The sequence below is a fragment of the Pleurodeles waltl genome, chromosome 6, assembly GCF_031143425.1.
Source record: "Pleurodeles waltl isolate 20211129_DDA chromosome 6, aPleWal1.hap1.20221129, whole genome shotgun sequence".
Lineage (NCBI taxonomy): Eukaryota > Metazoa > Chordata > Amphibia > Caudata > Salamandridae > Pleurodeles > Pleurodeles waltl.
In genome coordinates, this window is record NC_090445.1 from 783,964,315 (window position 1) to 783,990,428 (window position 26,114).

At 45.6% G+C, this 26,114-nt stretch overlaps 1 protein-coding gene across 1 annotated transcript in view; it reads right to left on the bottom strand.

Annotated features, from left to right (window-relative positions):
* SMC3 (structural maintenance of chromosomes 3) overlaps positions 1-26,114 on the bottom strand; it is an 849,197-nt gene that overhangs the window by 434,541 nt on the left and 388,542 nt on the right. The window contains exon 18 of the mRNA XM_069239408.1: positions 19,304-19,454. Coding sequence (XP_069095509.1) covers positions 19,304-19,454 — 151 coding nt within the window. The remainder of the gene's footprint in view (positions 1-19,303; positions 19,455-26,114) is intronic.

Consider the following 26,114-nt stretch of genomic DNA (forward strand, 5'->3'; position numbering starts at 1 on the left):
CCTCATGTGCAGTCTTGCGTTTGGGACAATGGCTATGCATGATGACATCATGCCTAGGAGTTGTAATACCATCTTTGCCTGTATCTTTTGTGTTGGATACATGCGTTGTATGATGGTGTTGAAATTTAGAATTCTTTGTGGACTTGGAGTGGCTACTCCCTTTGATGTGTCTATTATGGCTCCTAGGTATTGTTGTACCTTGCGCGGCAGAATGTTGGATTTTGTAAAGTTGACGGTGAACCCGAGTTTGAAGAGGGTTTGTATGATCTGATTTGTGTGATTTGAGCACTGTATGAACGAATGGGCCTTGATTAGCCAGTCGTCCAAATATGGGAACACATGTATTTGCTGCCTTCTTATGTGTGCAGCGACTACCGCTAGACATTTGGTAAAGACTCTTGGTGCGGTTGTTAATCCGAAAGGCAGTACCTTGAATTGGTAATGTATTCCTTTGAATACAAACCTTAGGTATTTCCTGTGCGATGGGTGTATTGGTATATGGAAATAAGCATCCTTGAGGTCTAAAGTTGCCATGTATAGTCGTGTAGTTTTAGCAATGGCAATACTTCTTGTAGTGTGACCATGTGGAAGTGGTCTGATTTGATGAAAGTGTTCACTACTCTGAGGTCTAGGATTGGTCTCAGTGTTTTGTCCTTCTTTGGTATCAGAAAGTACAGCGAGTAAACTCCTGTGTTTATTTGTGTGTTTGGCACTAATTCGATTGCATTCTTTTGCAATAGTGCCTGCACTTCTATCTCCAGGAGATTGGAATGGTGTGTTGTTAAATTTTGTGCTTTTGGTGGTATGTTTGGAGGGAATTGTAGAAATTCTATGCAATAACCATGTTGGATAATTGCTAGAACCCAAGTGTCTGTAGTGATTTCCTCCCATGCTTTGTAATAATGACCTATTCTTCCCCCCACTGGTGTTGTGTGGAGGGGGTGAGTGACCTGTGAGTCACTGTTTAGTAGTAGGGGCTTTGGGGCTTTGAAATCTTCCTCTATTTCTAGGGAATTGCCCTCCTCTATATTGTCCCCGAAAACCTCCTCTATACTGTCCCTGGTAACTGGACGGTGTGGCTTGTGAGGTGCTGGCTTGTGTGCTTTGACCTCGAAACCCCCCTCGAAAGGGCGTTTTACGGAATGTGCTGTAATTCCCTCTGCTCTGCGGGGAGTAGAGTGCGCCCATGGCTTTGGCAGTGTCCGTATCTTTTTTGAGTTTCTCAATCGCTGTGTCCACTTCTGGACCGAACAGTTCTTTTTCATTAAAAGGCATATTGAGAACTGCTTGTTGAATCTCTGGTTTAAATCCAGACGTTCGGAGCCATGCATGCCTTCTGATAGTTACAGATGTATTAATTGTCCGTGCAGCTGTATCTGCAGCGTCCATGGAGGAGCGGATCTGGTTGTTGGAAATGGTCTGTCCCTCCTCAACCACTTGTTTTGCCCTATTTTGTAAGTCCTTGGGCAGATGTTCAATGAGATGTTGCATCTCGTCCCAGTGGGCTCTGTCATAGCGCGCAAGTAGTGCCTGTGAGTTCGCGATGCGCCACTGGTTTGCAGCTTGTGCTGCGACTCTTTTACCAGCTGCATCGAACTTGCGGCTTTCTTTATCTGGGGGTGGTGCATCTCCAGATGTGTGAGAGTTGGCCCTTTTCCTAGCTGCTCCTACAACGACAGAGTCTGGTGGCAGCTGTGTAGTGATGAAAGCCGGGTCTGTAGGAGGCGCCTTATACTTTTTTTCCACCCTTGGTGTGATTGCCCTACTTTTGACCGGCTCCTTAAAGATGTCTTTTGCGTGCCGGAGCATACCAGGGAGCATAGGCAGGCTTTGGTAGGAGCTGTGGGTGGAGGAGAGTGTGTTGAATAAGAAATCATCCTCGACCTGTTCTGAGTGGAGGCTTACGTTGTGAAATTGTGCTGCTCTAGCCACCACTTGAGAATACGCGGTGCTGTCTTCTGGTGGAGATGGCTTTGTAGGGTATGCCTCCGGACTGTTATCTGACACTGGGGCGTCGTATAGGTCCCATGCGTCCTGATCTTGGTCACCCTGGCTCATGGTGGTGTGATCTGGGGTGTGTGATGGAGTTTGTGCTGGTGAGACGTTAATCACAGGCGGAGGAGAGGGTGGTGGGGTAACTCTTTTCACCACTTTTGGTTGTGGTGTCTGTTCCGTCTGGAACTCCAACCTTCTCTTTCTCCTAATGGGGGGAAGGGTGCTTATTTTTCCTGTCCCCTGCTGTATGAAGATACGCTTTTGCGTATGGTCCACATCAGTTGCTTGCAGCTCTTCCTCAAACCTATGCTTCTGCATTTGGGAGGTTAGCGAGTGCTCTTCTGTATAAGAGCCTGAAGCTGGGTCGCTTGGTTTGTTTCGGCATCGAAACCCTGTCTGCGTGTTTTTTCGGCTCCGAGGTGACTCTTTTCTTTTTCGGGGCCGAAACCTCTCGGCGTCGATCTGTTTCGGTGCCGCTGTCTCGGCGTCGAGCCGTGTCGGCACCGGCATCTCGGTGTCGAGGCTTGTCTCCAGCACTTTCTCGGTCCCGAAAAGGCTGCGTGCCGGTGTCTCGACCGGAGTCGGACGATCTCGGCACTGTTTGGGCCTTTTTCGGTGCCGACGGGCGGTCACCGAATTTATGGGTCGAGCCATGGCCTGGTGGCAGTGGCGTCCCCTGGGCCTTGTAAATGTTCTTCTGAGTGGATTTCGACGTCTTACTCACGGTTTGTGTATCGTCGAATCCTTCGGAGTCTGAGTCTTGGATCGAGAAGGTACCTTCTTCTTCCTGTTCCTCGAACTCCCGTTGGGCTGTCGGTGCGGACGCCATCTGAAGTCTTCTGGCTCGACGGTCTCGGAGTGTTTTTCGGGACCGGAACGCACGACAGGCCTCGCAGGTGTCTTCGCTGTGCTCAGGTGACAGGCACAGGTTGCAGACCAAGTGTTGGTCTGTGTAAGGGTATTTATTGTGGCATTTGGGGCAGAAACGGAACGGGGTCCGTTCCATCGGCGTTCTTCAGCACGCGGTCGGGCCGACCAGGCCCCGACGGAGGATCGAAAAACTACCCCGAAGGGCACCGGAGCTCTTCGATCTTCGATGCGGTGTGGAATCTAAGTACGCCGATCCCGAACGCAACAATACCGACGAAAATCTTCCGAAATTAGCTAATTTTCCGTTCCGAAACTCGGAGCGACAGGAACACGTCCGAACCCGATGGCGGAAAAAAAACAATCGAAGATGGAGTCGACGCCCATGCGCAATGGAGACAAAAGGAGGAGTCACTCGGTCCCGTGACTCGAAAGACTTCTTCGAAGAAAAACAACTTGTAACACTCCGGCCCAACACCAGATGGCGAGCTATTGCAGAACATGCGTATCTACAGCGACAGATGCCATCGAACGTGAAGTTTCAACTGCGCCTCCGCCTGTGTTTTTAGCTACACCAGGAGATCCAATTATGTCCTAGGAAGATTGGCGAGAAGCCTTTGAAACATATTTCGAAGCTCTAGGAGAAGCTATTTTTGTGGCAAATAGAAAATTGGTTCTGTTAAAACATAGTTTAGGGGTGAAAGGAAGGAAAGTACTTAAAACATTGACTTCTGTCAATTTAAACATTGACTATGAAGAGGTTTCAGATGAGAAGAGGAGGATGTATACACCATAGCAATCAAAGATTTAGAAGAACATTATGGCAAAAAGGTTAGTGTGATGGTAGAACAGCACAAGTTTTTTTCGAGAACACAGGCATCCAATGAATCCATCGACCATTATGTAAGTGCATTGTCAATTACATGTAATTTCAGAGAATTACATGAAGAAATAATAAGGGACCAAGCAATTAATTGTAGTAAAAACATAAAAATACAAGAAAAGTTGTTGAGTTTAAAGGATCCATCGTTGGATAAAGCCATAATGGTTGCCAAACAGATTGAGGATACTACATGTTATGTGAAAGAGTTAGATTTTTTTTTTTTACATGATACAACATTGCAAGTAGTAAAAAAGGTGGGCAGGTATTTAAAAAAAATAATTAAAAAAATCGGGGAACAAAATTGAGAAAGTCATACGCTATAGGTGTACTAGTACCAAACACTTAGGGGGTCATTAACTCCTGCGGTCAGGTTGCTACCAGTGCGACCGCCGTCCCGCGGGCCCCATTACAAGTTACCTGCTGGGTCAGGAGACAGAATGAAAATGTCACTTACCCAGTGTACATCTGTTCGTGGCATCAGTCGCAGTAGATTCGCATGTTCTGCAATAGCTCGCCATCTGGTGTTGGGCCGGAGTGTTACAAGTTGTTTTTCTTCGAAGAAGTCTTTCGAGTCACGGGACCGAGTGACTCCTCCTTTTGTCTCCATTGCGCATGGGCGTCGACTCCATCCTCGATTGTTTTTCCCCGCAGAGGGTGAGGTAGGAGTTGAATTGTAGTAATAGTGCCCATGCAATGGAGTGACTAAGTATGCACTTATTTAAGGTTGAGATGATACATATATAAATAATTGAAGGTAACTTCCAAACTGCTACAGGCTCCCGGGGAGGCGGGTGGGCACATGCGAATCTACTGCGACTGATGCCACGAACAGATGTACACTGGGTAAGTGACATTTTCAGTTCGATGGCATCTGTCGCTGTAGATACGCATGTTCTGCAATAGACTAGTAAGCAGTTATTTCCCCAAAAGCGGTGGATCAGCCTGTAGGAGTGGAAGTAGTCTGAAATAATGTCCTTAATACAGCTTGACCTACTGTGGCTTGTTGTGCGGATAACACGTCTACACAGTAGTGCTTGGTGAATGTGTGAGGCGTAGACCATGTGGCTGCCTTACATATTTCTTGCATTGGGATGTTTCCTAGAAAGGCCATGGTAGCACCTTTCTTTCTGGTTGAGTGTGCCCTTGGTGTAATGGGCAGCTGTCGTTTAGCTTTAAGGTAGCAGATTTGGATGCATTTAACTATCCATCTGGCTATACCTTGTTTTGAAATTGGGTTTCCTGCATGAGGTTTTTGAAATGCAATAAAGAGTTGTTTAGTCTTTCTGATGTTCTTTGTTCTGTCAATGTAATACATTAATGCTCTTTTGACATCTAATGTATGTAGTGCCCTTTCAGCTACGGTATCTGGCTGTGGAAAGAACACCGGAAGTTCCACTGTTTGATTTAGATGGAACGGTGAAATAACCTTTGGCAAAAATTTAGGATTGGTCCTTAGGACGACTTTATTTTTGTGTAGTTGTATAAAAGGTTCCTGTATAGTAAACGCCTGAATCTCGCTTACTCTTCTCAGGGAAGTAATGGCGATGAGAAATGCCACCTTCCAGGTTAGGAACTGTATGTTGCAGGAGTGCATGGGTTCAAAAGGTGGACCCATAAGTCTAGTTAGGACAACATTTAGGTTCCATGAAGGAACAGGTAGTGTTCTTGGTGGTATAATTCTCCTAAGGCCCTCCATGAATGCTTTAATGACTGGTATTTTATATAGGGAAGTTGAATAGGTAGTCTGCAGGTATGCAGATATTGCTGCAAGGTGAATCTTAATGGAAGAGAAAGCTAGGTTAGATTTTTGTAAGTGAAGCAAGTAACCCACTACATGTTCTGGAGTTGTGTGTAATGGTTGTATTTGATTAATATGGCAGTAGCAAACAAACCTCTTCCATTTACTTGCATAGCAGTGCCTGGTGGATGGCCTTCTTGCTTGTTTTATGACTTCCATACATTCTTGGGTAAGTTGTAAGTGCCCGAATTCTAGGATTTCAGGAGCCAGATTGCTAGATTCAGCGATGCTGGATCTGGGTGTCTGATCTTTTGGTTGTGCTGTGTCAACAGATCTGGCCTGTTGGGCAATTTGATGCAGGGTACCACTGATAGGTCTAGCAGCGTTGTGTACCAGGGTTGCCTTGCCCAAGTTGGTGCTATCAATATGAGTTTGAGTTTGCTTTGACTGAGTTTGTTTACCAGGTAAGGAAGGAGAGGGAGAGGAGGAAAAGCGTAAGCAAATATCCCTGACCAGTTCATCCATAGGGCATTGCCTTGGGATTGTTTGTGTGGGTATCTGGATGCGAAGTTTTGGCATTTTGCGTTCTCCCTTGTCGCAAACAAGTCTATCTGAGGTGTTCCCCAGAGTTTGAAATAAGTGTTCAGTATTTGGGGGTGAATTTCCCATTCGTGGACCTGTTGGTGATCTCGAGAGAGATTGTCTGCGAGTTGATTTTGTATCCCTGGTATAAACTGTGCAATTAGGCGAATTTGGTTGTGAATTGCCCAATGCCAAATTTTTTGTGCTAACATGCTTAACTGCGTGGAGTGCGTCCCTCCCTGCTTGTTTAGATAATACATTGTTGTCATGTTGTCTGTTTTGACGAGAATGTATTTGTGAACTATTATTGGTTGGAAAGCTTTTAGTGCTTGAAAAACTGCAAGAAGTTCTAGGTGATTGATATGCAGTTTTGTTTGATGTACGTTCCATTGTCCTTGTATGCTGTGTTGATCGAGGTGTGCTCCCCACCCTGTCATGGAAGCATCTGTTGTTATTACGTATTGTGGCACTGGGTCTTGGAAAGGCCGCCCCTTGTTTAAATTTATGTTGTTCCACCACAGAAGCGAGAGGTAAGTTTGGCGGTCTATTAACACCAGATCTAGAAGGTGACCCTGTGCTTGAGACCACTGTGATGCTAGGCATTGTTGTAAGGGCCTCATGTGCAGTCTTGCGTTTGGGACAATGGCTATGCATGATGACATCATGCCTAGGAGTTGTAATACCATCTTTGCTTGTATCTTTTGTGTTGGATACATGCGTTGTATGATGGTGTTGAAATTTTGAATTCTTTGTGGACTTGGAGTGGCTACTCCTTTTGATGTGTCTATTATGGCTCCCAGGTATTGTTGTACCTTGCGTGGCCGAATCTTGGATCTTGTGAAATTGACGGTGAACCCTAGTTTGAAGAGGGTTTGTATGATATGATTTGTGTGATTTGAGCACTCTATTAACGAATGGGCCTTGATTAGCCAGTCGTCTAGATATGGGAACACATGTATTTGCTGCCTTCTGATGTGTGCAGCGACTACCGCTAGACATTTGGTAAAGACTCTTGGTGCGGTTGTTAATCCGAAAGGCAGTACCTTGAATTGGTAATGTATTCCTTTGAATACAAACCTTAGGTATTTCCTGTGCGATGGGTGAATTGGTATATGGAAATAAGCATCCTTGAGGTCTAAAGTTGCCATGTAGTCGTGCAGCTTTAGCAATGGCAATACTTCTTGTAGTGTGACCATGTGGAAGTGGTCTGATTTGATGAAAGTGTTGACTACTCTGAGGTCTAGGATTGGTCTCAGTGTTTTGTCCTTCTTTGGTATCAGAAAGTACAGTGAGTAAACTCCTGTGTTTATTTGTGTGTTTGGCACTAATTCGATTGCATTCTTTTGCAATAGTGCCTGCACTTCTATCTCTAGGAGATTGGAATGGTGTGTTGTTAAATTTTGTGCTTTTGGTGGTATGTTTGGAGGGAACTGTAGAAATTCTATGCAGTAACCATGTTGGATAATTGCTAGAACCCAAGTGTCTGTAGTGATTTTCTCCCATGCTCTGTAATAATGACCTATTCGTCCCCCCACTGGTGTTGTGTGGAGGGGGTGAGTGACATGTGAGTCACTGTTTAGTAGTAGGGGTTTTGGGGCTTTGGAATCTTCCTCTATTTCTAGGGAATTGCCCTCCTCTATATTGTCCCCGAAAACCTCCTCTATACTGTCCTTGGTAACTGGACGGTGTGGCTTGTGAGGTGCTGGCTTGTGTGCTTTGACCCCGAAACCCCCCTCGAAAGGGCGTTTTACGGAATGAGCTGTAATTCCCTCTGCTCTGCGGGGAGTAGAGTGCGCCCATGGCTTTGGCAGTGTCCGTATCTTTTTTGAGTTTCTCAATCGCTGTGTCCACTTCTGGACCGAACAGTTCTTTTTCATTAAAAGGCATATTGAGAACTGCTTGTTGAATCTCTGGTTTAAATCCAGACGTTCGGAGCCATGCATGCCTTCTGATAGTTACAGATGTATTAATTGTCCGTGCAGCTGTATCTGCAGCGTCCATGGAGGAGCGGATCTGGTTGTTGGAGATGGCCTGTCCCTCCTCAACCACTTGTTTTGCCCTATTTTGGAAGTCTTTGGGCAGATGTTCAATGAGATGTTGCATCTCGTCCCAGTGGGCTCTGTCATAGCGCGCAAGTAGTGCCTGGGAGTTCGCGATGCGCCACTGGTTTGCAGCTTGTGCTGCGACTCTTTTACCAGCTGCATCAAACTTGCGGCTTTCTTTATCTGGGGGTGGTGCATCTCCAGATGTGTGAGAGTTGGCCCTTTTCCTAGCTGCTCCTACAACAACAGAGTCTGGTGGCAGCTGTGTTGTGATGAAAGCCGGGTCTGTAGGAGGCGGCTTATACTTTTTTTCCACCCTTGGTGTGATTGCCCTACTTTTGACCGGGTCCTTAAATATGTCTTTTGCGTGCCGGAGCATACCAGGGAGCATAGGCAGGCTTTGGTAGGAGCTGTGGGTGGAGGAGAGTGTGTTGAACAGGAAATCATCCTCGACCTGTTCTGAGTGGAGGCTTACGTTGTGAAATTGTGCTGCTCTAGCCACCACCTGAGAGTACGCGGTGCTGTCTTCTGGTGGAGATGGTTTTGTAGGGTATGCCTCTGGGCTGTTATCTGACACTGGGGCGTCGTATAGGTCCCATGCGTCCTGGTCTTGGTCACCCTGGCTCATGGTGGTGTGAGCTGGGGAGTGTGATGGCGTTTGTGCTGGTGAAACGTTAATCACGGGCGGAGGAGAGGGTGGTGGTGTAACTCTTTTCACCACTTTTGGTTGTGGTACTTGTTCCGCCTGGAACTCCAACCTTCTCTTTCTCCTAATGGGGGGAAGGGTGCTTATTTTTCCTGTCCCCTGCTGAATGAAGATACGCTTTTGCGTATGGTCCGCATCAGTTGCTTGTAGCTCTTCCTCAAACCTATGCTTCTGCATTTGGGAGGTTAGCGAGTGCTCTTCTGTATAAGAGCCTGAAGCTGGGTCGCTTGCAGTTTGTTTCGGCGTCGAAACTGTGTCTGCGTGTTTTTTCGGCTCCGAGGTGACTTTTTTCCTTTTCGGTGCCGAAACCTCTCGGCGTCGATCTGTTTCGGTGCCGCTGTCTCGGCGTCGAGCCGTGTCCACACCGGCATCTCGGTGTCGAGGCTTGTCTCCAGCACTTTCTCGGTCCCGAGAAGGCTGCGTGCCGGTGTCTCGACCGGAGTCGGACGATCTCGGCACTGTTTGGGCCTTTTTCGGTGCCGACGGTCGGTCACCGATTTTATGGGTTGAGCCATGGCCTGGTGGCAGTGGCGTCCCCTGGGCCTTGTAAATGTTTCTTTGTGTGGTTTTCGACGTCTTACTCACGGTTTGTGTATCGTCGAATCCTTCGGAGTCTGAGTCTTGGATCGAGAAGGTACCTTCCTCTTCCTGTTCCTCGAACTCCCGTTGGGCTGTCGGTGCGGACGCCATTTGAAGTCTTCTGGCTCGACGGTCTCGGAGTGTTTTTCGGGACCGGAACGCACGACAGGCCTCGCAGGTGTCTTCGCTGTGCTCAGGTGACAGGCACAGGTTGCAGACCAAGTGTTGGTCTGTGTAGGGGTATTTATTGTGGCATTTGGGGCAGAAACGGAACGGGGTCCGTTCCATCGGCGTTCCTCAGCACGCGGTCGGGCCGACCAGGCCCCGACGGAGGATCGAAAAACTACCCCGAAGGGCACCGGAGCTCTTCGATCTTCGATGCGGTGTTGAATCTAAGTACGCCGATCCCGAACGCAACAATACCGACGAAAATCTTCCGAAATTAACTATTTTTTCCGTTCCGAAACTCGGAGCGACAGGAACACGTCCGAACCCGATGGCGGAAAAAAAACAATCGAGGATGGAGTCGACGCCCATGCGCAATGGAGACAAAAGGAGGAGTCACTCGGTCCCGTGACTCGAAAGACTTCTTCGAAGAAAAACAACTTGTAACACTCCGGCCCAACACCAGATGGCGAGCTATTGCAGAACATGCGTATCTACAGCGACAGATGCCATCGAACACAGTGTTTCTGCCCGCTGGCCCAGCGAGGATCAGCACACAACATTGACGTGGCTCATAATTGAGCCAGCAGCAATGTTCCGGTGAGTAGGGTGCAATAGCACCCGTTGGGCTTTTCACTGTCTGCGATGGGGCTGTCCATGAGGGCCCCTGCACTGCCCATGCCATGCCTGCACCCCGTCTCCGCCAGCTTTTACATGGCGGTGCAACCGGCATGTGAAAGCTGGCGGGGAGGGAAGGGTTGTAATCCCCTGGGCGGCACTGCATGCAGCTCTGCTTTGGCGGACTAGGACCACCAGCACCGCCAATCCCTACAGTGGAAGGCAACTGGCAGTTTTGCCGGAGTTCTTTTATTGTAGGAAAATGCCGGTTGATGTGTGTTGGATTGTTATAGAAGGAAGATGCTGTTAAAAATGGCTAGAGGTAAAAATGATTATTTAATATTGAATCTCTGTCATGATTAAAAACAAAAAAATAAATAATGAAGGGAAAAGAGGATAAGGTCTCGCCTCCCCTGCTTCAATCAAAAATCTAAAGTACGCTACCCTAAATTCTGGGAGTGCAGTGTAAGCAAGTACAGGAACCCCTATACTGCTTCTACATGAAGGTCAACATGTTTCTCGTTACAGAAGTCTATAAGATTTAATGCGATTAATCAGGACCAGAAAAAAACCTACCTAATCCTAATTGTCACAGTACCTATAGTGGGTATTGCAGTATTTTGAGGGAACCTAGAAAGTGAATATAAAAGAAAGTCAAGCAAACGCATATTGCACAACTCATATCATATATCGTGAAGCACACAGTGCAAAAAACACACATTGGTGACCTGTCCCCTATGTGATGTGCATGCCTGAAAAGGACGTTAACAACAAATAATGCACACATTAATTAGAATACAGTTGTGCTTACCCTCCCCGTATTAGGGGATGGGCCCCATCGGGTGCGCAACAAGTTACTGTGGTCCAAAAAGGTCTAAATACGAGATTAAGTCAAGTCACTATCAAGCAATAACAATATACAGGTTTGGTGACTATATTAACTGTTACACATAGCGAACAGAACTTGAATTTGTATGTAAATAAGTATAGGAAGCAATGTTGGATATATATATATATATATATATATATATATATATAGAAAATGTCACTTACCCAGTGTACATCTGTTCGTGGCATGAGACGCTGCAGATTCACATGCTGTGCATTATCCTCCCATCTAGTGTTGGGCTCGGAGTGTTACAAGTTGTTTTTCTTCGAAGAAGTCTTTGAGTCACAAGACCGAGGGACTCCTCCCTTTCGGCTCCATTGCGCATGGGCATCGACTCCATCTTAAATTGTTTCCCCCGCAGAGGGTGAGGTAGGAGTTGTGTATATAGTAAAAGAGCCCATGCAATGGAGTGAGTATGTATGTACATAATGTGTATAAAAATAGTATATATTTACAAATTTACAATTGTACAAGTTTCATCAACTTATAACGGCTACAGGCTCCCGGGGAGGCGGGAGGGCGCATGTGAATCTGTGATGTACACTGGGTAATTGACATTTTCCGTTCAATGGCATGTGTAGCTGCAGATACACATGCTGTGCATAGACTAGTAAGCAGTTATCTCCCCAAAAGCGGTGGCTTAGCCTGTAGGAGTTGAAGTTGTTTGAAATAATGTTCGGAATACAGCCTGTCCTACTGTGGCTTGTTGTGTTGTTAACACATCTACACAGTAATGTTTTGTGAATGTATGAGACGTGGACCATGTGGCTGCCTTACAGATTTCTGTCATAGGTATATTTCCTAGAAAGGCCATTGTGGCGCCTTTCTTCCTAGTGGAGTGCGCCTTTGGCGTAACAGGTAGATCTCTTTTTGCATTAATATAGCAGGTCTGAATACATTTCACTATCCATCTAGCAATGCCTTGTTTGGATATTGGATTTCCAGCATGAGGTTTTTGGAAGGCTACAAACAATTGTTTTGTTTTGCGAAACTGTTTTGTTCTATCAATATAATACATTAGTGCTCTTTTAATGTCTAACGTATGTAAGGCTCTTTCAGCTACTGAGTCTGGTTGTGGAAAAAAGACTGGGAGTGCCACTGTTTGGTTTAGGTAGAACGGTGATATAACTTTTGGTAAGAACTTGGGATTTGTACGGAGAACCACTTTATGTTTGTGTATTTGTATAAAGGGTTCTTGTATAGTAAATGTTTGTATTTCACTTACTCTTCTAAGAGATGTGATAGCTATTAGGAAGGATACTTTCCAGGTTAAGTATTGCATCTCACAAGAGTACATGGGTTCAAATGGTGGACCCATGAGTCGTGTTAATACAATATTGAGGTTCCACGAGGGAACTGGTGGTGTTCTTGGGGGTATGATTCTTTTTAAATCCTCCATAAATGCTTTGATGACTGGGATTCTAAAGAGTGATGTTGAATGTGTGATCTGCAGATAGGCAGATATTGCTGTGAGATGTATTTTAATGGAAGAAAAAGTTAGATTAGATTTTTGTAAGTGTAATAAGTAGATTACAATGTTTTTTGCGGAAGCCTGTAGTGGTTGAATTTGAATTATTATGGCAGTAATAGACAAATCTTTTCCATTTATTTGTGTAACAATGTCTTGTAGTTGGTTTTCTAGCTTGTTTAATGACCTCCATACATTCTTGTGTAAGGTCTAAATGCCCAAATTCTAAGACTTCAGGAGCCAGATTGCTAGACTGAGCGATGCTGGATTCGGGTGTCTGATCTGTTGTTTGTGTTGAGTTAACAGATCTGGTCTGGTTGGTAGTTTGATATGAGGTACTACTGACCGGTCTAGTAGTGTTGTATACCATGGTTGGCGAGCCCAGGTTGGTGCTATTAGTATTAGTTTGAGTTTGTTTTGACTCAATTTGTTTACCAGATACGGAAGGAGTGGGAGGGGGGAAAAGCGTAAGCAAATATCCCTGACCACGTCATCCATAACGCATTGCCCTCGGAGTGAGGGTGTGGATACCTGGACGCGAAGATTTGGCATTTTGCGTTTTCTTTTGTTGCGAATAGGTCTATTTGTGGTGTTCCTCAGCTTCAAAAGTAAGTTTGTAGTATCTGGGGATGAATTTCCACTTTGTGTGTTTGTTGGTGATCTCGACTGAGATTGTCGGCCAACTGGTTTTGAATTCCTGGGATGTACTATTAGGCGAATGTGATTGTGAATCGCCCAATGCCAAATCTTTTGTGCTAAGAGACACAGTTGTGATGAGTGTGCCCCTCCCTGTTTGTTTAGGTAATACATTGTTGTCATGTTGTCTGTTTTGACAAGAATGTGTTTGTGGGCTATTAGCGGTTGAAATGCTTTCAATGCTAGAAACACCGCTAACAGCTCTAAATGGTTTATATGAAATTGCCTTTGTTGAACGTCCCATTGTCCCTGTATGCTGTGTTGGTTGAGGTGTGCTCCCCACCCTATCATGGAAGCATCTGTTGTGATCACGTATTGAGGCACTGGGTCTTGGAATGGCCGCCCTTGGTTTAAATTTATAGGATTCCACCATTGAAGCGAGGAGTGTGTTTGGCGGTCTATCAACACTAGATCTTGAAGTTGACCCTGTGCTTGTGTCCACTGGGTTGCTAGACACTGTTGTAAGGGCCGCATGTGTAGTCTTGCATTTGGGACAATGGCTATGCATGAAGACATCATGCCTAGGAGTTTCATTACAAACCTCACTTGATAGTGTTGGTTTGGGTGCATGTTTAGTATTACATTTTGGAAGGCTTGTACCCTTTGTGGACTTGGAGTGGCAATCCCTTTTTGTGTGTTGATTGTTGCTCCTAGGTATTGTTGTATTTGACACGGATGTAGATGTGATTTTTGGTAGTTTATAGAGAATCCTAACTTGTGAAGGGTTTGTATGACCTAGTTTGTGTGTAGAAGACACTGTTGGTGAGTGCTGGTTTTTATTAATCAATCGTCCAAGTAAGGGAATTCATGCATGTGCTGTCTTCTGATGTGAGCAGCTACAAGACATTTTATGAATACCCTTGGAGCTGTTGTGATGCCGAACGGTAGCACTTTGAATTGGTAATGCACGCCTTGGATTACGAACCTCAAGTATTTCCTGTGGGAAGGATGCATGGGTATGTGGAAATAAGCATCTTTGAGATCTAATGTTGACATGTAGTCCTGTTGTTTGAGCAAGGGAATCACGTCTTGGAATGTCACCATGTGAAAATGATCTGATTTGATGTAATGATTTAGTGTTGAGGTCTAATATGGGTCGCAGTGTTTTGTCCTGTTTTGGAATTAGGAAATTCAGGGAGTAAACACCTGTTCCTTTTTGATGGTTGGGCACTAGTTCTATTGCTTCCTTTTGTAACAATGCTTGGACTTCTAGTTGTAACAGATCTAAGTGTTGTTTGGACATGCTGTGTGCTCTTGGAGGCACATGTGGTGGCAAATGTAGAAATTCTATGCAATATCCATGTTGGATAATGTCTAGGACCCACGCGTCCGTAGTTATGTGTTCCCAGTTTTGGTAATTATCTGTGAGCCTCCCCCCCACTGATGATGTGTGGTGGGAGATTGTGACGTTGGAGTCACTGTTAAGTTTGTGGGGTTTTTGGGCTTTGGAATTTGGAATTTGTTTTAGGGAACTGTCCACCCCTATATTGTCCCCAAAAACCTCCTCTCTGATATTGGCCCTGGTATGTGGGTCTGACTTGTGAGGTGGAATGCTCTCTGGTTTGGGCCCGAAACCCCCCTCTAAAGTGTGGCTTCCTTAAAGTGCCTCTGCTCTGTGGGGAGTAGAGCGCGCCCATGGCTTTGGCCGTGTCAGTGTCTTTCTTCAGTTTGTCTATCGCTGTATCCACCTCCGGCCCAAACAATTGTTGTCCGTTAAAAGGCATATTCAGCACAGCCTGCTGGATTTCTGGCTTAAATCCGGAGGTACGTAGCCACGCGTGTCTCCGAATGGTTACCGCTGTGTTTACTGTCCTGCCGACCGTGTCTGCTGAGTCCATAGCCGTCCTTATTTGGTTGTTGGAGATAGTTTGGCCCTTCTCGACAACCTGTTAGGCACATTTCTGGAACTCTTTGGGAAGGTGTTGAATGAAATGTTGCATTTCGTCCCAATGTGCCCTGTCGTATCGTGCCAGTAGAGCTTGCGAATTGGCAATTCGCCAGTGATTGGCTGCCTGTGCTGCCCACCCTTTTGCCTGCTGCATCAAATTTCCAACTTTCTTTGTCGGGTGGTGGTGCGTCTCCAGAAGTTTGTAAGTTTGCCCTTTTCCGGGCTGCTCCTAATACCACCAAATCAGGAGTTAACTGTTGTGTATTGTACACAGGGTCCGTAGGGGAAGGTTTATATTTCTTCTCCACCCTAGGTGTGATGGCTCTGCTCTTGACTGGGTCTTGAAACACCTGTTTGGCGTGTTTTAACATGCCTGGTAACATTGGCTAACTTTGGTATTGGCTGTGCGTAGATGACAGGGTATTGAACAAGAAATCATCTTCTATGGGCTCTGCATGCAATGCCACGTTATGGAAAGTAGCTGCCCTGGAAACCACCTGCATGTAAGCAGTACTGTCCTCAGGTGGTGGTGGCCTTGCCGGGTAGCAATCCGGACTATTATCTGAGACCGGTGCATCATACAAATCCCATGCATCTGGGTCATCTTGGCTCATCCCTGTGTGCGTTTGTGACTGCATCATTGGGGGTGTTGCTACTGGGGACAGATGCGGCGAGTGCGGTGGCGATGGCTGTGGAGAAAACTGTGGTGGTGTTTTTTCTTTAGCCACTTTTGCTTTTGGCTGCATTTCCGCCTCATGGAATGCAAGCTTCCGCTTCATCTTTATTGGAGTAAGAGTTCTGATTTTCCCCGTGTCTTTTTGTATATAGAGCCTCCTCTGGGTATGGTCTGGCTCTCCCATGCCCAGTTCTTGTTCAAACCTGTGGCCTTGTAATTGTGAGGAAAGGCCCTGTTCGTCTGTATAGGAGCTGTGTTTCGGCTCTGAGGCTGCATGTTTCGGCACCGAAACCTTTTCGGCAGTCTTTTCCGGTTTCGAGGAAACCCTTTTGGCTTTCGGGGTGCAAATCTCTCGGTGTCGAGTCTGGTCGGACCCAGTATCTCGGTGCTGAGTCTGTTCGGAGCCGGTATCTCGACCGGAGTCAGATGTCTTCGGCTGCTGGGAGGCCTTTTTCGGTGCCGATGTTTGGTCACCGTGTTTTCGGGTAAAGCCATGGCCTGTTGGCGGTGGCGTCCCCTGGGCCTTCATGATTTTCGAGAGTGAGTTTTTGCCAGGGCTGGTTTACTCACGGTTTGTTGCCTCGTCGGCTGCTCACTCCCGGGCTCGTCCGAGTCCGAATCTGGAATGGTGAAAGTCTCCTCTTCTTCGAAGTCGGGGTGTCCGGCCGGTGTCGACGCCATTTGAAGTCTTCGAGCTCTACGATCCCGCAGTGTCTTCTTGGATCGAAATGCCCGACAGGCCTTGCACGTATCCTCTTTGAAGCAGAAGGGGGTCCGTTCCATGAGCCTTGAAGATGGCCGAGGAGTGGAAGCCCCGAAGGGCCGCCGGAGCTCTTCTTTCTTCAGTGTTGATGTGCTAGCACTAACCCGGTACCGAGCGCAAACAATACTGTCAAATTTTCCGATTGCTCACTATCTTTTCCGAACCGGAACACGGAGTGAAGAGGAACACGTCCAAACCCGATGGCGGAAAAAAAAACAATCTAAGATGGAGTCGACGTCCATGCGCAATGGAGCCGAAAGGGAGGAGTTACTCGGACTCGTGACTCGAAAAGACTTGTTCGAAGAAAAACAACTTGTAACACTCCGAGCCCAACACTAGATGGCAGGATAATGCACAGCATGTGTATCTGCAGCTACACATGCCATCAAACATATATAACAAAAAAAACTAATATTTAATTATATGTTTTTGTTTGGGAAGGAAGATATGCTGTTTTGTGCAAAGTTATGTTGGTAGAGCATGCAGTATCTTAGCAACGTGTTCCTGGGAAGTGGAGTTTAGAATGTCCAGGTTAAAGGATGCAAAGGCAGATGATGGAGGTTTGCCATGGCTGGTCGATTTTTTATGCTGGAAATAAGCTGAAGAAACCAGGAATGTTGGGCAGTGATCAGTGAAGGGTCCCTTAGGGCAGCACAATACATGCTGCAGCCCTTAGGGACCTTCCCTGGCCACAGAGCCCTTAGAACCACTGGTACCTTTTACAAGGGACTTAGCTGTGTGCCAACTGTGGGAAAAATGGTATAGTTCATACCAGGCAAAAAGTGTGGGGGGGTAACCATGCCAAAATGGGCACTTTCCTACAATGCCTTTGAAATCTCAGTGTGGCATCAGATGACCTTGAGTATATGTCAGTTCAGGTTCTGAAATAGGCATCGCCACTGGATCGTCCTCCGGGGACAGCACTGGGGTGGCTGGAACCGGTGTGGATTGTGAGGTTGGAGTGGAGATCTGTACAGGAGTCGGTATGAGCCTGCTAATGGGTCCTAAGGGGACAGACGGCCTTGATCTACTGCTGGGTCAAAGATGGCCGAAGAAACTCCCGCGAGTCAGCACCAACCAAGGAATATGTTCCATGGCCAAAGGCCCTGCTGGAGTGAGACTTGAATATTGATGCCCTTACGCCTTCTCTTTGGAGTCAGAGTGGCAGGATGGGGTAGAGTTCCGCTTCCCTGTGTTACGTTGTGCTTAGGTTTCAACTAAATGGAGGACTTCAAGAGGGAAGTGGGGTGGTTGCGGGAGCAGCTCCATGTCCGGAACCAAGATTAAGTCTGCAACTTGGAGATGCCAGCCAAAGAATCACAGATATGAAATGTGGGAAGGAAAATTCAACAAAATTGTATCCAAATGTTTAATACTGTGGGAGTCTAACATGTGGACTCAGTGAAAAGGCCCCCTTCTGGTCCATCATTTTCATCAGTAGCAAAATGGATACCTGCAATATCTCTGACCAAGATTAAAGGAAATGAACTAGGACCTGAAGAGGACTTTGCAACTTAAAATCTATTTAAGGCTAACCTGACATATTGATTTCAGTTGAGCTGGAGATTGGTGCTTCATTGCAGTTAAACAAATAAGTGACCACTGTCAAGGACCTAATCATTTATTGCAAGTTGAGAAGCACTAGATATTGTGAAAACAAATGGGTGGCATGATTTGGAAGTTGTTTACAGAGGTCCGCAGAGGAACGAACATGAATTCAGTGTAGTGGAAAGAGCATAAACATTTACTGAAAAGCATTGACACTGTGTGAGTTGAAGATCCTGAGGAGTATCAATGATATCAGTAGGCAAGTCATCTGAAACTAGACTAACATTAGCAATCTAAAATCCTAGAGCGTAGAAAAAGTAGCCACAGTGCCAAACTATCCTATCTAGTGAATACTCCTTTACGTAGTGCTACTTGCTCTATGGCCAGGATCAGCAATCAAAACCTAGTAGAGGAGCTCCTGTTTAGTCCCAAATGACACCACTGGGCAGTCCGGACTAGAAGGTGAACTAAACAGTCAAATAAATTTCTATGTGAGGTCTTGGACAGGCCCTTATAACTGAGTGTTAACAGAGGAAAAGTTATCACTGCAGCTCAGAAGCTGGGGTTGCCCCTCTTTTCTATTCAGAAGAACATGGGCACAAAGTGGACTGCATCATATAGTTGAGGTAGGAGTTACAGGCTCTAGTTTGACTGCCACAGTGGCGATGAAGTTGCTCTCCATGTGATCACATTAAGGGTGCCTGCATACTTCCTTTTGGTGTAGTGATCAGATTTAGCACAGCACACCTCAGTAGATGTCAAGGATCTGCAATTTGTAGAGGTAAGATTGATCCCAAGCCACTAACTTCTTTCAACATGTAGGGTCATAACTGGTGTGTTTGACTGCATGAATGCAGTTAATAAAGTCTTGCGCATTCTTTTGAGGTTCCATGAGATTAACCTCATTGGAATAAAGACTGTACAAGTTGAAAATAAATGAAAAAACAGATTGTCCAGGTGTCCATGGTTAAGGAAGAAACGGTACACATGTCTGAGGTATGCTTAGTAAGCATCTAATGTACTAGCTGCACTGGTAATTCCAGCGGTGCAGCTGGGTCTCTCTAGTGCTTCATTCTATGCTTCGTTTGCCCAGATAGGTAGCTATTGTAAAATAAACCTGCAGGTAGAGTTATGTAATGGATGGAGGAAGTAGCTCATTCAATATTTAAGATAATGGATATTTAAGACCAATGCACATACCTTCCAAAGTAATACAGTCCATATTGAAAGCTCTAGCAAGTTGTGTAGATACTTCCATGCTACGGCAAATCAGTGTTTTCCCAAACACATGCTTGAATGCTTTATCAAATCTTGAGTTGTACCTCAGTTTACTAATCATGGGGATAGCGTCCTGAAAACAGAAAAAAGATTGACACGAATGAATTGATAATCAACATGGAGGTGTTAAAAAATATATATATATTAAGAAGATCTAAATTACCATTTCCACAAGCACTGCTTTGGGTGGGTGGTTGGAGGTCTGGGGTGGGGGTGGTGTTAGAGGGTGACAGAATGGGATCTTCAACCTATGTTTCCCTTTGCTGTGGTAAGAGAATATTTACCTACATCACTTTATCGTCCTTCTATTTTAAGTTCATAAAACAAACATCACAAAACTGAAGAAATAGAAGAATAGTTTTTAAAAGAAGACTTACTCAGTAACAAACACTTCTCATTTAATCTTTGAATAGCTTCAAGTTTATAGGTGTATAACCAGCCTAGCTATCACTTTGCCAAGACCTTTTGGAAGGTTCCTTAAACAATAACACAAGCAAACCTTTTCTTTAATCAGTCCAGACTTGAATGGCGCCGTTTTGAACACATTTTTGTTCCTTTTGTATTCATATTTTATACTGCTTGCATTACTAACAGGTAAACATTTTCTATATACTGCAACACTGCAAAGGGGTAGATCATCTTACAAAATATTAAACAACTTCTATATAGAATATGGTTAGACTATATTTTCAGGTTCAGAGGAAGGCAGGACCTAAGCACCTATAAATAAATATGCAGTTTATGTATTTTCTATAACAATGGAGGTTTTTAACAAAAGCTGACTCCTAAAACAACGATAAACTTGAATTATTAAGAATGTATTTCTGCCCTCACAATTTGAAGGGATAATTATTTTAAGATATCAGATAGATGTACAGTGAAGGAGAAATCACGATGGTAAGTTCATGGAATAATCATCCTACACAGTAACATCCAAAGTGTAAGTGTGATAATCACGCAATCCATAATTCAGAATAAGTAATATTATAAGTACCCATAAAGGAGACATTGGATGCCTGAAGAAGAGAACATTATTGCAATACAGAGAGAGTTTGCAACCTACTGGTAAACAAAAAAGGACTGGGAAAAAGACCCAGCAAGACAACAAGCTGCATCACCTTACCAGGGGAGTTTATGCTGCCCAGTAATAAAATCTAAAATCAGATTCAATCCCACCATGACTAAGACATAATCTTAGCTTCTCTAACTGGCTTGCTTATTCAGCAGTTAATAGCTACTAAGCAGCTTATAATAAGCACTTGCAAAGCCAAAATGCCAGGTTTTGGTTTTTTTTTCTTTTTTTTTACCAACCAGCATTTGTGAATGACTGTATATATGCACTGGTATATTACAATCAGACACACTGACTTTGTCAATGGCTTTTTCAATGCTTCTATCTCTTAACATAGAGAATGAAAGAACTGTGTCCATAAACGGTCTCAATCTAAGGGACTCTCAAGGCAGGCCTAAAAGAATAAGGAAAATGTTGCTTACCCAGAAGCCATCTGTTTGGGTGCAGAAGTGTGCGTGTTGAACAAGTTACTTACCTTCGGTAACAAGGTATCTGGTATCTAGCTGCAGATTTCTTATCTTAGAATTCCCTGGCGTCAGCTTTGAATCCAGAGTTCTTTTCTGAGCAGTACCCTGAACGTGTGCCGTTGGGCGGCGTTGTTCGGATCCGCGGGCGACTAGCTCCACGTGCGTCGACCAGCTCCGCGTGTGTCGTCAGCGTCGTTGGAGCCGTCTATGACGTCACGGTTGTCTATATAGACGCCGTCCCGGCGCGAGTACGTCAGTTCTTTTCCACAACTTCCCACGCCAGAAGCGCAGAGTCATGGAAGAACCAACCATTATGCATTTTACCTTTTTGACTGTTTGGAGTAAAAATACTTTCATGCCTATAAGAAAGGCAAAAACTGGCAAGATCAAAAATATACATATGTACACATAAATATATATATATATATATATATATATATATATATATACATACATATCTACATGAGAAAATTTTCCCCAGAGCAGGGAGGCTTGGGCGGGTGTAAGGAATCTGCAGCTAGATAGAGTCTCTACCAGATACCTTGTTACCGAAGGTAAGTAACTTGTTCATCTGATAGAGACTTCTAGCTGCAGCTTCCTTACCTTAGAATAGATACCCAAGCTATAACCCATGGCGGTGGGTCTGAAGGAGATTTTTTTTTTATACTAGGAAGTCCTGCAAGACAGAACGGGCAAAATGCCCCTCTCGTCTCACCTGGCTATCCAGGCAGTAGTGTTTCGCAAACGTGTGAAAAGAACCCCACGTTGCAGCCTGACAGATATCCACCACCGGTACGCCACGTGCTAACGCAGTGGTAGCAGCTTTCCCCCTAGTAGAATGAGCTCTCAAGCCCTCGGGAGGCTGCTTCTTCGCCAAAGCGTAGCATATTTTTATACAGAGAACGACCCAGCGCGAAATGGATTGTTTCTGCACTGCCCGACTGTAGGAAGTTGGCTCTGTATGTACTATTTCAAAGTAAGAAATAGCATGCGCAGAGTCCAAGGGTTCCCCTTAGAGGCAAGATAGTGGCAAAAAGAGATAATTCTAATGCTCTATTTTGTGGTAGTGTGGTCGAGCAGTAGGCTTATCAGAGGGTAGTGTTAAGCATTTGTAGTACACACACAGGCAATAAATGAGGAACACACACTCAAAGACAATTCCAGGCCAATAGGTTTTTGTATAGAAAAATATATTTTCTTAGTTTATTTTAAGAACCACAGGTTCAAGATTTTACAAGTAATACTTTAAATGAAAGGTATTTCACTTAGGAACTTTGAATTAGCAAAATAGCATATACAGTTTTCACACAAATGGCAAATAGCTATTTTAAAACTAGACAGTGCAATTTTCAACAGTTCCTGGGGGAGGTAAGTGTTTGTTAGTTTTGCAGGAAAGTAAACCACCTAAAGGGTTCAAAGTTGGGTCCAAGGTAGGCCACCGTTGGGGGATCAGGGCATCACCAAAGTTACCACACCAGCAGCTCAGGGCCGGTCAGGTGCTGAGGTCAAAGTGGTGCCCAAAACGCATAGGCTTCAATGGAGAAGGGGGTGCCCCGGTTCCAGTCTGCCAGCAGGTAAGTACCCGCGTCTTCGGAGGGCAGACCAGGGGGGTTTTGTAGGGCACCTGGGGGGGGTCACAAGTCAGCACAAAAAGTACACCCTGAGCGGCACGGGGGCGGCCGGGTGCAGTGTGCAAACAGGCGTCGGGATCGCAATGTAATCCAATGGGAGACCAAGGGGTCTCTTCAGCGATGCAGGCAGGCAAGGGGGGGGGGGGGGCTCCTCGGGGTAGCCACCACCTTGGCAAGTGAGAGGGCCACCTGGGGGTCGCTCCAGCACTGGAGGTCGGATCCTTCAGGTCCTGGGGGCTGCGGGTGCAGTGTCCCTACCAGGCGTCGGGTCATTGAAGCAGGCAGTCGTGGTCAGGGGGAGCCTCTGGATTCCCTCTGCAGGCGTCGCTGTGGGGGCCTAGGGGGGTCAACTCTGGCTACACATGGGCTCGCAGTCGCCGGGGAGTCCCCCCTGTAGTGTTTGTTCTCCACAAGTCGAGCCAGGGGCGTCGGGTGCAGAGTGCAAAGTCTCACGCTTCCGGCGGGAAACGTATGTTCTTTCAAAGTTGCTTCTGTGTTGCAAAGATGCTTCTTTCTTGGAGCAGAGCCACTGTCCTCTGGAGTTCTTGGTCCTTTTAGATGCAGGGTAGTCCTCTGAGGCTTCAGAGGTCGCTGGACCCTGTGGAACGCGTCGCTGGAGCAGTTCTTTAGAAGTGGGGAGACAGGCCGGTAGAGCTGAGGCCAAAGCAGTTGGTGTCTCAGTCTTCTCTGCAGGTTTTTCAGCTCAGCAGTCCTTCTTCGTCTTAGGTTGCAGGAATCTATTTGGCTGTGTTCTGGGAGCCCCTAAATACTCAATTTAGGGGTGTGTTTAGGTCTGGGGGGTTAGTAGCCAATGGCTACTAGCCCTGAGGGTGGCTACACCCTCTTTGTGCCTCCTCCCTGAGGGGAGGGGGGCACATTCCTATCCCTATTGGGGGAATCCTCCATCTGCAAGATGGAGGATTTCTAAAAGTCAGAGTCACCTCAGCTCAGGACACCTTAGGGGCTGTCCTGACTGGCCAGTGACTCCTCCTTGTTTTTCTCATTATCTCCTCCTGGACTTGCCGCCAGAAGTGGGGGCTGTGTCCAAGGGGGCGGGCATCTCCACTAGCTGGAGTGCCCTGGGTCACTGTAACACGAAGCCTGAGCTTTTGAGGCTCAATGCTAGGTGTTGCAGTTCCTGCAGGCAGGAGGTGTGAAGCACCTCCACCCAGAGCAGGCTTTTGTTTCTGTCCTCAGAGAGCACAAAGGCCCTCACCACATGGGGTCAGAAACTTGTCTCTCAGCAGCAGGCTGGCACAGACAAGTCAGTCCTGCACTGAACAATTGGGTAAAATACAGGGGGCATCTCTAAGATGCCCTCTGTGTGCATTTTTTAATAAACCCAACACTGGCATCAGTGTGGGTTTATTATTCTGAGAAATTTGATACCAAACTTCCCAGTATTCAGTGTAGCCATTATGGAGCTGTGGAGTTCGTTTTTGACAAACTCCCAGACCATATACTCTTATGGCTACCCTGCACTTACAATGTCTAAGGTTGTGCTTAGACACTGTAGGGGCATAGTGATCATGCACCCATGCCCACACCCACCCTGCCTTAGGGCTGTAAGGCCTGCTAGAGGGGTGACTTACCTATGCCATAGGCAGTGTGAGGTTGGCATGGCACCCTGAGGGGAGTGCCATGTCGACTTAGTCGTTTTCTCCCCACCAGCACACACAAGCTGGCAAGTAGTGTGTCTGTGCTGAGTGAGGGGTCCCTAGAGTGGCATAATCTACAAGTAGGCACTTTGCAAAAAACACCTCTGTTTTCAGTCAAATAATTTGATGTGTCCACATTGTGTTTTGGGGCATTTCCTGTCGTGGGCGCTAGGCCTACCCACACAAGTGAGGTATTATGTTTATCGGGAGACTTGGGGGAACATAGAATAGCAAAACAAGTGTTATTGCCCCTTGTCTTTCTCTAAGGTTTTTCTTTCCAAATATAAGAGCGTGTGTAAAAAAGACGTCTATTTGAGAAATGCCCTGTAATTCACATGCTAGTATGGTCACCCCGGAATTCAGAGATGTGCAAATAACCACTGCTCCTCAACACCTTATCTTGTGCCCATTTTGGAAATACAAAGGTTTTCTTGATAGCTATTTTTCACTCTTTATATTTCAGCAAATGAATTGCTGTATACCCGGTATAGAATGAAAACGCACTGCAGGGTGCAGCTCATTTATTGGCTCTGGGTACCTAGGGTTCTTGATGAACCTACAAGCCCTATATATCCCCGCAACCAGAAGAGTCCAGCAGACGTAACAGTATATTGCTTTAAAAAAATATGACAATGCAGAAAAAAGTTACAGAGTAAAACATGCAGAAAAAATGCTGCTTTTTTCACCTCAATTTCAATATTTTTCTTTTTCAGTTGTTATTTTCTGTAGGAAACCCTTGAAGGATCTACACTAATTACCCCTTGCTGAATTCAGAATTTTGTCTACTTTTCAGAAATGTTTAGGTGTCTGGGATCCAGCATTGGTTTCACGCCCATTTCTGTCACTGACTGGAAAGAGGCTGAAAGCACACAAAAAAATCGTAAAAATAGGGTATGTCCCAGTAAAATGCCAAATTTGTGTTGAAAAATTGGGTTTTCTGATTCAAGTCTGCCTGTTCCTGAAAGCTGGTGATTTTAGTACCGCAAACCCTTTGTTGATGCCATTTTTAGGGGAAAAAACACAAGCCTTCTCCTGCAGCCACTTTTTCCCATTTTTTTGAAAAAAACGAAATTTTCACTGTATTTTGGCTAATTTCTTGTCCTCCTTCAGGGGAACCCACAAAGTCTGGGTACCTCTAGAAAAAAAGGACGCAAATTTGGCTTGGCTAGCTTATATGGACAAAAATTTATGAGGGCCTAAGCGCGAACTCACCCAAATAGCCCAAAAAAGGCCTGGCACAGGAGGGGGAAAAGGCCTGGCAGCAAAGGGGTTAAGGGAGGTTATGGACAGTACCGGAGTTCTTGAGACCCCTTTTAAATATAATTAAAGATTTGTATTCCGAGAATTATGCTATAGTTCGATGGGGAACAAAAGGAGAACTAACGAGATCCCAATATGCAGAGGGGTGAGGCAGGGTTGTGAGCTGATCCCTACACTTTTCCTATTATTTATTAATGCTTGCACTACTCACTTATTGAATTGTGTTAACGATGCACCCAAGTTAGGTGGGGTAAAGACACCGTGTTTGCTGTTTGCTGATGATACTTTGTTATTATCGCAAACCGCTTCTGGCCTTGCTAACCTACTTGAGAAATTTATGGCCTTTTGTAAGAACCATGGTCTGGAAATTAATACATCCAAAACCCAATATATGGTTTTTGGCGACAAAAAATACAAAATGAGGAAACAGATATTTTTGGATGGGGAAGCCCTAGAAAGAGTGCCAGATTTTGACTATCTGGGAGTTAGATTGGAGCACTCGCATAAATGGCCGGCCCATATATCGAGGTCCTTCTCGAGTCTGAAACAAAAGTCTGGGGGTATTTTAAGATCTGCTGCTAGATCCCACAGATTTGCTATCACACCTGCAATAGAAATATACAAGGCCCAAGCGGGGTGGGGGGG